Source organism: Pagrus major, chromosome 11 (assembly GCF_040436345.1).
Source record: "Pagrus major chromosome 11, Pma_NU_1.0".
Lineage (NCBI taxonomy): Eukaryota > Metazoa > Chordata > Actinopteri > Spariformes > Sparidae > Pagrus > Pagrus major.
This window is the reverse complement of record NC_133225.1, coordinates 4,065,570-4,079,047: the sequence shown is the minus strand read 5'-3', so window position 1 is coordinate 4,079,047 and position 13,478 is coordinate 4,065,570. Positions and strand designations below refer to the sequence as shown.

The 13,478-nt window shown below is 40.5% G+C and overlaps 1 protein-coding gene across 1 annotated transcript in view; it reads right to left on the bottom strand.

Annotated features, from left to right (window-relative positions):
* Positions 1-13,478, bottom strand: part of LOC141004351 (inactive N-acetylated-alpha-linked acidic dipeptidase-like protein 2) — a 438,618-nt gene that overhangs the window by 7,369 nt on the left and 417,771 nt on the right. The window contains exon 17 of the mRNA XM_073475786.1: positions 3,431-3,629. Within this exon, the coding sequence (XP_073331887.1) occupies positions 3,431-3,629 (199 nt within the window). The remainder of the gene's footprint in view (positions 1-3,430; positions 3,630-13,478) is intronic.

The following is a 13,478-nucleotide window of genomic DNA, read 5'->3' as shown; positions in this document are numbered from 1 at the left end:
AGTCAGATACACAGCAGGTGGGACTGTTTGGAAAGTGCTTTAAGGCTCAGTGTGTAATTTAATGAGAAGTTACTTTACACAATAATCACGCATATCACAAAAAATACAAATCAGAGGCATCGTGTATATGTGTCACTGCACTGCATTAAAAGTGTCATAATTATGCGTTTATGTCACTTAAAAATCAATCTTTGGTTTTGTTGCCTAAAATTCAATACATCCCATCAAGGTAAACATTTTAAAGACTCTTCAGTGCTCTTAGTCTAATTGTCTTAGTCCTGTGAGAGAATGGTAACTTCCTTTATAAATGAGTGCTATTAAGCCTTAATGCTTTCCGAGCATGATGAAGCAGCTAATTTTAGCTTGGGTGCTAATGGCAGTCTAGGACAATTAACATGTCTATTACTGCCATAAACTGTGAATAACACTGAACAGCAGAGGCCATTTATTCTGTTAGAATCTCGTTGAAAAGCAGACAGCTAAAGTGCTGTGGGGGAAGACAGAGTGCGCGGCAAACACTGCGAGGACGCTAAAATCAAACCGAACAGAGGTGGTACTATTATGAGAAAGAAATATAGTTGCTGAGGAAACAAGTCTCCACTATCAGTCAAGGTCAGCTGTCCTCCGACTAAATGTGATTTGATATGATTTATTGTGTTTACTTTTTAGCTGAACAGTTTGACTAAAATAACTCCACCAACTAATCTGGAGCTCTCACTTTCTCGTGCATAGACTGTGCAGAGCCAATGAATTACTGCTGCTCTGCCCCGAAAAGCTGCTGCCGGGAGGGGAAAAAAAAAAAAAATCAAACACTGTCATCTGTAAATTATTTCTATTTTCCCTTTTTTTGTCAGAAGGAATAAATATGTGCTCACTGTGAAGCTCAAGTTTTATGCTACATTATGGCTCCATATGTAGAACAAGATGAAAAAGAAGTGGATGCACCGAGTGCAAGACAGAAGGCTGGCAGGGGATTTAAATCATGGCTGCTACAATGTAGGACTGCATGTGATTTAGGGACTGTGGGGAAATTATTAGGGCAGGGAGAGAGGTACGGAAAAGAGAGAAAGTTATGTAATTTTTTTTCTTTTTGCTGTGTGTAAATGTGTAAGCCTTAGAACTAGTATAGTTTTCACGGGGCCAACACCACTGGTGTAGTCTTTCCTTTCCCCTTGTAGTAAAAGTGCAAGTATGAATTTTTTTTAGGGATGCGCAATAGGGATGGGTTTTTTTTTGTCAATACTGATAACAGATAATTACCTGCCTCTCATGGTCTACACCGTTTCTCCTCCTCCTCCCTCTTCTTCTTCTTCTTCTTCGTCTTTGTCCTCTCCTTCTTTTTCTTTTGTTTTGTTTTGCTGTTTTTTTCCAGGTATTGCAATTTGTTTGTTTTTGACGTCAAGGGTGACCAAGGCTGAGCTGTAATGCAACGCTATAACAGAGCAGTGTATGTTTGTAGTGTAGCTGTCCTGTGAGAACCACGTATCTCTAAAAAGTCAACTTTTCAGCCAGCATGACAGTTTGTGATGATGCGTTTTCAGGCTGATCCAAGGTTTTTAAAGAGTTTATCTAGCTTAAAAAGTAAGAGAATTTTCTCAACACATAAAGGAACACTGCACTTCAGTTTACAAACATTCAAAATCAACACATCTGGAGATACATGGTTTTAACTGGACAGTAAGGGTATGAAAATGTTTTATCTGAAATGTAACTAGTACCTTAAAATTTCAGATAAATGTAGTGGAGTAGAAAGTACATTATTTACTGCTGAGATGTTGTGGAGGATAAGTATAAAATGGAACTACTCAGGTAAAGTGCAAGTACCTTTAGTTTGTACTTTAGTCAAGTACATGAGTAAATGTATTTAGTTACATTCCACTACTGAAGCCTTTATGTTCAAATCCTGTAACCAGCCACTTCATAAAAACAAATTACTTTAAAACTAGATTTTTCTTTTGCCATTTTTCATCATATTCCCACTTCTAGTCATGTTACTCCTTGACCTCCGTGAAAACACAGTATTCTGTAAAATGTGTAACCAAGACCCTGAGCAGATTCCCTCTCTAAAACCCTTTTCAACAAAAGTATCTCGTCAAGGTTCATCTGTCGAGAACATGAGTCAGATGTATGAAAAGCTTTGGCGAGCTATGAGGTGTGTAAGCTCTTACTTTTGGGCGGTCTTCAATTCAAAACGTGTGTTTGGTGTTTTTGTCATGAAAGCTTTACACTGTGGGCAGAGGTAAAACTCACACTGAGAAAAGATATCAGACCCCATTGAAATGGTTTCATTACAATAGCTTGTTTTCTATGGGCTAAACTTTTAAAAGTGTGCTAAGTTAGATTTAGTAAACTCTCTCAACGGAATATTTTATTTTCTAAATTGCTTGTTTGAGCCTGATGAATGTCACCTGTTCAGTTTATGCAATTTGATCACCAGCTGTTAAAACCATGTCACTGCAGTGCTGCAGCATGACAGAAATAAAAAAAGGAAATCATCTGACATTAATTTATACCAAAAAAACAGCTTGCTAAAGCAAAACAGTTCAAGTCATGTGAGAGTCACCAAGACGGATGAGAGAATATTGATTACGGGTTGGATGGATCTGACATGTCCCAGCACGTCCCACCGATGCACAAATGGATTTGGGAGCTGGTCGGTTTGGAGGCCGGGTCAACGCCTTGAGATCTTGGCCACGTTCTTCGGACTCTCATTTCAATCACTTTAAATGATTACAGACAGACTGTTGCTACTGCTAGCTCTCAGGCTACAGCCAGCTCAACTCGCCCATCAGTGTGTTCAGACGCAGAGAAAATATAATTCTTACATTTACGCTAAAAAGGTGGATCATTGGTCAGGTATCTATAAAGATAAAAAATCAGAATTGATAAAGGCATTGTTATCAATAACCAATGGTGCTACGGAGTAAAGTTTTTACAGGCGATGTTATTTTGTATGTATCTTATGCACAAGAAAACACAAGTTCAAAGAGGTACAAGTACCAACTTAGCTAACGGTGGCGATGATAAGCCCACTGAGTACTGTACCGAAGGTCAGAAAACTTTTCTGAGGTGAAGTTGCCCACGAGTTTGGACTGCTCAGATTTGAGACCTGCTAACCAGAATGGAAAATGGGACTCTCTCCATCACTGGAAACAGATACAGAAAGCAACTCTTGACCCATAAAAAGGCAGCCTGCATGACCTGTATAATTTCTCACCAGATAAACAGAACACCAAGAAAAAACACTGCTAGAAGGTACGTTAAGATGTCAGAAACTGAATGAATTGTTCAAGATTTTGAGTTTATATAACAAAACTTCACACATTTTAAGATTTTCCTATGTGAGTGTGTATGTGTGCGTTCCTGGGTACCAAATCCTTCCTAACACTACAGCACCGTTGCAACTCTGAGACAGCAACTTGTCTCCGACCTGAACACTCCGGGCGGTGTCTGTGGGATGATGAAGCTCTTCTCCAGGTCGCGGAGTACATCATTCAGCATCCGCACGTGGGAGGGGTCGCGCTCTTTAGGGTCATTCGCCGGCCGCATAGTTTCTGACTGGAAGAAAGCTGCGTGGTCTCTCAGAGAGGAGGCCGAGGACAGCAGGGGCTGAGATACCATGCTCCTCTCTAGACACGTGTGGAGGGAGACAGAGACAGAAGCAGAAACAACACATGAACAAACTTTAAGGTATGCAATTGTCTGTTCCGGTAATAGTAGTGGATTACTTGATTATATTAACGCTGGGTAAAAGAACTAGGTTGAAGGTCATTGTCGGAGAAATAAAACCAAAAGCTCTGTGACTCAGACTCAACTAAACATGCTTTTTATGCTTCGAAGGGCGTTTGAGTATCAAGGCCCACCGAACAAAACCACACAACATGGTGTCAGGGTGTCAAAGCAAGGAACTAATATATTTTTTCACCTTTAAACCTGTAATTATTAACCATCGGTGTATTTTTTTTAGATTGTTCTGCAGATAAAGATAAAAGGACCTGAAACTAGTTTTGTTTTTGAAACCCTCGCATAGTATAAAATGACATTTAGCTTGTATCTTGTAAATGCAAACACTGTTTCTACATGAAGTTCCTATTTCCTGTATGCCCCCAAACATACTAAGAAAAGCAGTGGTTTTATGAATAGCAAGATGAATTCAAACTCATTTATCAGTTCCAAACGGCAAATTAAATACGACACTAGAACCCATTTTACACCAAGTGGAAACCATGGACAGACTGTGTCTCTTTGTGTCTCTGTATCCTGGGCAGTGCACTAACCATGTCAGTCTTTGACGATCCCATCACATCATTAAATCTGACAGACCTCACTGCCATACATTTTTAATTAGCCTCAACATGCTCTTCTCACACACTGGCATCTTGGTATCAGCTAATGGTCAAAATCACACAAAACACTTGAGCCCTGCAGTATCCCAATACAGATGATCGGACCTCTCCAACATCTTGATTAACACCATATAGACAAACACACACACACGTGTACAAACACATTAACTCAGGTCATAATTTAAAACTGTTCTCCCATGTCTCTCTTTTAACCCCCATACCAACCATGCACTCAATACATTAAACAGACTGTCGATCAATTTACCCCACACACACTCAGACTACGACCCACACACACACACACGCCAGTTACCCACACAGCGCTGTCCTCATTAGCCTGTCAACACAAAGCTGGCTTGTTTTACAGTACATTTGGCACTGCAAATCAATTACAATTTACAGTTAATTGGCCTGTATTCTTGGCTCTATTAAATGATATCTGGCTGGATCCAGTGGGCGTGTGCTGGAAGGGCTGAAATCTGTTGTATGAGGACAAAGATCCATGTCCAGGTGTTCAACTGTTAAAGGTTGAAGGTTTAGGGAATACTCATATTAGATATTATTTGAAAAGGAGCATGTTACTGTGATGTGTTGTTTACAGTACAGTGTTGTACTGCTGAGCTAAGACGTTGGATTCTTAAATATAAAAAGAAGAACATCAACTGAGCAAAGCACTTTCTGCATTGCTTGTGTCTGTAAAAGGAAATGAACAATACATATTTATTTACACGGCAGGTGTGTGTCCAAAACAAGCTCTCTTTTTATTATTTGGCATTAGTCAAAGGTCTCAGTATTCTATCAATAAAGTATTTTTTTTCTCTCTCACCTCACGTGAAGCTTTCCATGGGTCTGCACTTTCACCATGACAGATTTATAGTAAGAAATGTAGAATGTTAGAAACTACTTTTACAGAGTAGGACAGAGGACTGATAGAGAGCTTTGTCACATGGTGCAACAACACAAATGTGTTTTCCGGATCCTGATGTTCAGTTGTGTTTGCCTGTTCCTGCCTTTGCCGTGATCATAAATAAAATGTCATCCATAGCACTTCCTGCCTGCATCCTGCGTAATCTCATCAGTTCATCCTTGAGTCCAAGTGGACATTTATTCCAAATTTGAAGAAACGGACGGATGGACGGACTAACAACCCAAAAACAAAATGTCTCCGGCAACAGCTATCACCTGAGGCCTAAAAACTCATCTTGCCTTCATCTACATGTTGATGTAGAGATTGCAGAGTGCTCCTCATCTGTAATGACTGCTGCATAAAACATTTCTCCCTCTGTATATATAATTGCTACATATCAGCTATATTTCTGTTGTTGTTTTGGCAATGATTATGTGTGCATAATTTATGATTCAAGGTCCATGGATTGCATTTAATTAACTGTAACCATGATCCATCTCTAACTTTAGCCATACCATAATTGGACAGTGTAGCAGATATTGCAAATCTAGAGATTGTTTGTAATACTGGATTTTGCAGAGTTTTACAATAATAATACTCTGATCGTTGTTAGGGTTGATTCTTTTGCATGAGGAAGATTGCTGCCAAACACAGGTGAAACATCTATTAGGAGAAAACAGAAAACTAACAACTGATGACTGGTGTGATTGAGTTATGTGCACAAAAACTGCATTTTTCTCAGATCAGGAACTTTAGGTTTGTTTGAGATTGGTGTAAGAAGAGCTTTCTCCCCTGAAGCCACAGCAGAAGAAAGTGCAAACATATTTAGGTTTATATACTGTTTTCATTTGAATTGAAAAGAGACTATAAACTAATAACGTGCAATGCTCTGGTCTTTGTTAACAGACCTTTGTGTGTTTGTGTTTCGACGGATCACAAGTGAGTCACTTTAGCTCGGGAACAGAGCGTGACTCATCGGAGATGAGAGGGGAAGACAGTGGGGACAAAAATAGACAAAGAGAACTGTTCTCTCCTACAAATTTAAATGGCTCTGGCTCCTCGCAGCCAGCTGGGACTCATGAAATATTGTTTGATTGTTGTAATCCATCACATCTTGTGACACACAGGGACTTGTGTGAGTGTGTATGTATTTGGGTATACAGTTGGGACTTGGCCTCTTGCGATAAGAGTGGCAGAGAGGAGAGAGATACAAAAGAGCTCCGGGGTGATGCTTTTTATTCGATGGAATATTTTCACTTTCTGGTTCACCGACGTCTGCTGATATTTATGAATGTTTGCATTGGCTCTTGCATGTAGGTTTAATTTATTCTCATTATGTTATATTCACAGAGGTTATAAAGAATCCTGGCTCTAATTCTTGTCATATTATTTGATTAAGAAAACAATAAAAGCTAAAAAATAAAAATAAAAATTTGAATTTGTATGTGCTGCAGATTTAGGCTGCCAAAAACAGTAATTAGTCTTAAATTACTTTAAAATGTGTTGCTCTTTTTTGAATATAAGGTAATATAAAATATACCATTATTACAATATGTCTATCTCACCATGCTTAAGTTGAAGCTTTGTTGTTTTGCACTTGATCAGGGGCCACATGATTTATGACCAAAGGAGCGTACACAAACACAGGGATATGCATACATATTCTTTTCATCAGATTTATAAAGCCGTGCGTACACATCGCTGTTGTTTTATAAATCTAAGTCAGTGTGACTCACCTGCACGAGCCTCATTTCATCTCCCACAGTCAGATTGGATGTAGACAAATCTTTAATCAGTTTTTTGCAGATGAATATTCTGCTTCACCAGCGTGCAATTCACTTACCAGCACTGGAGAGATCTTCACACAGCACCAGAGCTGTCATTCTTACCCATACTCACCGCGCAGAGCTGTGCTATTTATACAACATGTAATATCAATAATTAATTAGTCATAAGTTGTATCAGTTAATTATCATTGGCACATTGTTGTAGCTCTTACGTGGAAATACACATCACAAAGTGCTCGAGGATAAAGATAAATAAAGATATTGTTTTAAAGGAGACATATGCTCATTTGCAGGTTCATAATTTAATTTTGGGTTACTACATGCTTTAATAATCAAAAAACACATCACTTTCCTCATACTGTCCGGTGCTGCAGCTCTGTATTCAGAAACACTCTGTTTAAGCTCCTGTCTCTTTAAGGCTCCCCCCCTCCTGAATACCCAGTCTGTTCTGATTGGTCAGCTCACACACGCCTGAGCCAGCACTGCTCACCGTGTCTCCAGTCGGCTCTGGAGTCAGCTTCCAGTTAGCTTCACTTCTACCGTAAATACAGGCTTAAATTATGAAAATGTGTGACCTGATGACATAGTGTGATGTTATGAAGTCACAGAATTAAAGGCGGGGCTATTGACGAGGTGATTCAAGACCTTTTACATGAACAAAACCCTGTAAAACACACTGAAGGGAACAAAAAAGCATAATCTGTCTCCTTTAATCTATTAAAAAAGTGAAAGTCAATTATTTGCGTGACTAGATTACATACAAAGTTAATGATGAGATGCGCAAGAGAAGTGAGTAAGAAGGTCAGGCTACCTGTTTAGTCATGGAAATATGTCAGCACAGCATAGCTCTGATCGATCCGAACTCCATTCAGGTATCAAGCATTTTAAAAGCCTTTTGCTTGTCGTCTGGCCGACAGACCTGACAAAGCATGAACTCAGGCTCTGTACAAGACGGCGTTATGATGTTGTTATTCTGACGTCCTTCCGGATCATTTATTGCAGTCAGATCACAGAGAAATCTCTTTGTTTTGGGTACGTATTTGCGGTTATTTTTTATTAAAAAAGAATAACCCCGCGATCAAACTTGCACAATGCTGGTATTTTCATTGCGTTTGGTCTCAACGTGGCATAAGTCTGTCCCTCTTTGTCAGTTCGCCTGTTGTTTCCTCACGTCAGTCGTGCGTCTTCTTCGTTCTCTGTTCTCTTTCTTTTGCTAAACGTGTTCTTGCCTGTGTTTCCAGTGCGTCTTTGGTTTTTCCTTTATTTAGTTTTTGTATTTTTCCTCTTCATTAGTTCTCTCCTCTGCCTGCTAGTTTTGTTTTTTTTGGGATTACAGCTTCTTTATGAAAGCTCGCCTTTGTTTCATTACCTGCTTGCCTTGGTGTTTTTCCATGTCTTGTGTTATCTACGTGTTATCTACGTGTCAAGTACATGAAACTGAGAAAATCACATGAGGAAATAGTTAAGTTCAGTTATTGTTTGCTGTCTGCTATCTCCTTGATCGCTTAATCGACTCACCTCTTTATTTAACACTACTTAATTAGTTATAAGCGAGCCTGAAGGTGTCACTGCTTTATGTCCATGCAAGTACTTGTTCAAAGAGAGTGTTCAAGGAAAACCTTCCTCTCCTACTTATATAACTAGACACATACATTAGTAAATATATTACATCCATTTAACCACTGCAACAGTTTACTGTTGAAACTGTTGGGAGAAGGTCCTGCAGTGTCAAAGGTAGTTTGGTGTTTTTAGTTCGACAGACACGGTTCAGAAGTGGACAACTGTGGAGTGTCACTGAATTAATGTGAGTGAGAGAGGCCAAGGAAAGCAGCTTTAGAAGCACCATATAGCTATAGAGGCACTGGAGTCAGAATGTAAATGAAAAATATACACAATATTATAGCTTTTTAGTTATCATGAAGAGAAGAGGTCAGACTCTCTTTTCTCACAGCTCTTATTCACCTCAGTTTATTCCAGTACATTGCAAATGAATTGATGTAAGCAAACTACCATCCAGTTGTCATTCTGTGGGTGGACGGACGGACGGACGGAGGGACGGACGGACGGACGGATGGATGGATGGATACTTTATTTATCCCAAGGTAACTTCTAAAAATTTAGAGTGTTATACACATGTCATTAATTAGTTATAGCATATATTTATGTTCTCAGAATGAACCACTCAGTACAAACAAGGCACATGAACATGTATATTACATTTAAACATCTTCTACGTAGGTGTTTGTATTTACTGATGCGCTCGTGTTCTTAATTTAGTGACACAAATGCAGACTGAAATGTGAATCCATATACATGTTATATGCATGAATGCAATGTAACATGCAAAGCAACCATGTTGACAGACTGCTTTGACAGTGACTCTAACAGTCATTTGGCCTACAAGCTAACATCTCATTTCAGAGGACAGTTTCTGCTCTTTAAAGTCTACCTCAGTGCAACAGCCACATGCCACATGGTCACTGTAAGTATTCAGTAACACTCCACACTGGCCCCTGCAGTGATTCCCTGTGTGCAAGTACAGTTAAAGATGATTTGGACAAAATCCACTCTTCTCATTTGGTGCAACAATGCATTCTGAATTTGTTCTGAAGCCAAACGGAGACGCTTCAGCAGTCAGTGTCACGGCAGTCGTGTGCTGCCTACTTGTTGGTGTAGGTAAGCAGGTGACCTTGGCTCAGGGAGACGTCCCGTGGAGACACAAAGAGGGAATTTCATACTAAAAAGACTCACTTTGGACTCCCCCACCATCCCATCTATTAGACTAAAGTCACGCTATTACATTAAGATTAGGTGGTACTGAATCTATACTTTGAAGCAGCAGCAGGTCTTGGTTAACCTGTGCTAGTTACTTAGAAGCTCAGCTAACATAACGAGTAAATCTAGAGTTTCTTGTTTTCCCTTTTTCTCTCCCTCTGTCAGTTGTGCGTCTTCTGCCTTCTCTGTTCTCTTGTTTTGCTCCACGTGTTTGCCTGTGTTCCCGGTGCGTCTTTGGTTTGTACTTTATTTAGTTTTTGTATTTTGCCTCTTCATTAGCTCTCTCCCCTGCCCCGCTTCTTCAGTTTTTGCTGTCTGCCAGTTTTGTTTTTGGATTTACATCTTCTTTTCTTAAAGCTCGCCTTTGTTTCTTTACCTGCTTGCCTTAGTGTTTCTGCATCAGCATCGTTGTGTTTTTGCCAAATTATGACAGGAATACTTTCGAAACAATTAATTTAAGCTTTTTTCCAGATGCTCCATGTGGCATAACAAGTCACAAAAACTCACATACTTTTATTTGACACTGTAGGTAGGCTTTTTTACATTCTGGACTCATGGCAGTGGTCACCATCTCTCCTATCGCTACCGATCAGCAAACATGAGACAGCAAAAGCAACTGCAAAACTTGCTTCTTTGGCGCTGCTGCTGAGATACACCTAATTAAAACTGGAAAATGTACAATAGGTTTTAAGTGATATCCAGATCTGAGAAATAATTCATTCATATGGGCACACAATTTCCTTTGATTCCTCAGTGTATTCTAGTAACTCGCAGCACTGACAATAGCCAGTTCTACCTTTTTTTGGTACTGACGTAGAGGACCAAAGGCAGCCCTGCTACAGAGCACCATCACTGCAGTAAATTAATGGAGATTTATGTCAGATCAGACTAGACCAAAGGCAGTTTTATATGAAAAGAGAAAAGAAAGGAGAATAGTGATTAAAAAAGTTGAACAAAAGGTTTTTGGGGGGTTTCAATTAGCTCTGGTTGTTTGATCTGAGTCCCCTCTATGACTGCCAGTCATGAATACTGCAGTGCTCCACGCTGGCTGTGAAGAATCCATTAAATATCAGTGGTCCTCTGCCGCAGGGGGCTGCTAAAACACCCAGAGACCAGACACACACACACACACACACACACACACACACACACACACACACACACACACACACACACACAAGCATTTCTGCTCATACACCCACCCACACACACACAGCCATTTCACAGCCCCCAAAATATACACTCACACTAATCTTTCAACAGACCCAAAAAACACACGCGTCACCACCTACACATGTGTAGCCTACACATGAGGACACACACGTGCCCCTCACCTACTTAGCCACATCCACACACAGCAGTGTGCTGACACACTCATGACTACACCCCATTAGCATATTTTTCTCACGTACACACACTACGAATAAAGCAGGACTTCACTAACTTTCAGTGCTTCACTTCTTTCTTGACTTTACCCTGGTTTCTTGACACATCTAATGACCAGTAAAACCCAGTATTTGTGTTTGTTGGGCACTCATGGTTGAGAGTCACAAGCCCCTTAACACATTCGGTTCAATGCAGAAATGTTTAGCTGTTATTCTGCCTCAACGTCCTGAATAATAGGGACTATAAGCAGTGACGGTTGAAGGGGACAGCTACGGCGTTCTAGAAAAAAAAAAGCTAGATTTTGCATGTGCAAATCTATCCCAACACTTCGTACTTGGGAGTGTTAGAAAAGGTGTAAGAAGGAAGTTACAGAAGTAGTTAGAAGAAATGTGTTTTCCACTACCACAGCAGCCTGTCCCTCTACCGTCACTGCTTAAACATGGTAGAGGGACTGGAACGACAGACTGAGGGGTGATCGTTGTTTCGCCAGCAGCGGAGGCATTAACAGAGCCGAATAGACGTCTGAGCAGCAGTTAGCAGCTAGCTCAAACTCAAACCGCTTCCAGCTACTCTTCAGTGACTTCACGTATTTCTGATCACACATGTTGCCTGCACAAACATTGTTCACATCATGTTGTAAACGATGCAAAGTTTTCTGGTGTTTGCAGTATGTGCATGGCCAGCAAAAGCACAGCACCGGGTTCATCCTCCATTGTTCTTGTTTAAAATGAATGTCAGTGTCCAACGTGGATGCTAAACGTCACGCTAGGCACTGAAGCTGTTTGCTTCTGGAACGCCACCATGCTGTCTAAAATGAGGGCTTCGTCGCGGCAGTAATCAGGATCTTTGTGCAAAAAGTCCTTCTCCTCCTCCGAGCCAATCTCTGTCCCATTAGCTTCTGTAAAGCAACTGGTTTTAGGTTGCTTCATCAAACTTTCCACAGAGATAAACCATCTGTGTTGGTTTTTGTAGATAATTGACAAAGCAATCAGCAGTCGAACACCCTGCATTCTGAATTTGCCTCTCTTCTCCTTCGCAATGTTGGCTCGGGCTTAAAAGGGAAATGTGGATGTCCAATCAGTGGTAAACGCAGTCAATTGAAGCAATTTTGATGCAACTGAAGTATTGACAGAGAAAGACGAGCTCTCCTGCTCAGCTGTGCCAGAAGTGCCTACGTTTTGTCTTTGGTTCTTGCAACCAACAACAGAGGGATTGGCGTGCTCGTTCCCTGCCGGCCATATCTCCTTGCACGGCTCCAGGCGTGATGCCCAGCCCTCGCTCCTCGCTCCTCTCTCCGCTGCATTTCTTCAGAAGTGTACTTGTCTCAGAAAATTACGCCTGAATATCCGAGGCAGCCAAAATGCTGTAAAATGAACTCTTTGTTCATAACATCATCTACACTCATTTGGGATTCAATTTTTCACTGTTAAAAGTGCAGCTAGTTTTACAAGTCAAGAGAGCACGAAGGTTTTGTTTTTGAGCGGCAGCAGGACCCCCAGGCTGCACGGAGGTGGAGACTGAGGAATGTTTTCCATCCTCATATGATGATAACTGAGTACACTTCAGTTCACTGATGAAGAGCCAGGAAAAACCAGTAAGTGTTTATTTTGTTTTACCCGCAGTAACACAGCCCTCACCTTATAAATGTTTAACCTATGGCGAACATACAAAGACGCAAAACCACAACTGTGAAATAAAAGATGTTGAAACGTCCTGCAGAGCTGAGGTGAGTACACTACATGTAGCATTTTGATCCAATTTTTCATACAAAAGTATTTTAGTGCAGCTTTAAACCCATTCTATTGTTAAATTATCCAGCAGCCTATACTCTTGTGTTTCTATGTTGAGCAGCGTTGAAGACATCACTAAAGTAAACTTTGAAATGAAAAATACTTCTGGAATCAGCAGCTCATCCTCCTTTTTCACACAATCCTTTGTCTTTTTTATCTTTGTTGGAATTATAAGGTGTTCAGATTTTTACTATCTACATGCCAGCTTTTACCCTGCAACCAATGCCATTAACCAACCCACATGCGACGCTAACACACACCAGGAATTATTTATCGTGCCTCACTATCTGTTACCGCACACACACACACATCAAAAAGTATTTATTTCACTGTCCTATTCCTCCTCCTCCTCTTCTTCCTCTCCATCTGGTGCCTCTCTGTATTTTTAACCAGCGGAGATAAAAGCTCTCTCCCACCTGTTTCCTTGTTGAACGGGGAACCGCTTTGGTGCAAAAGCATTGAGAGTATCGGCACGTTTCACAAAGTC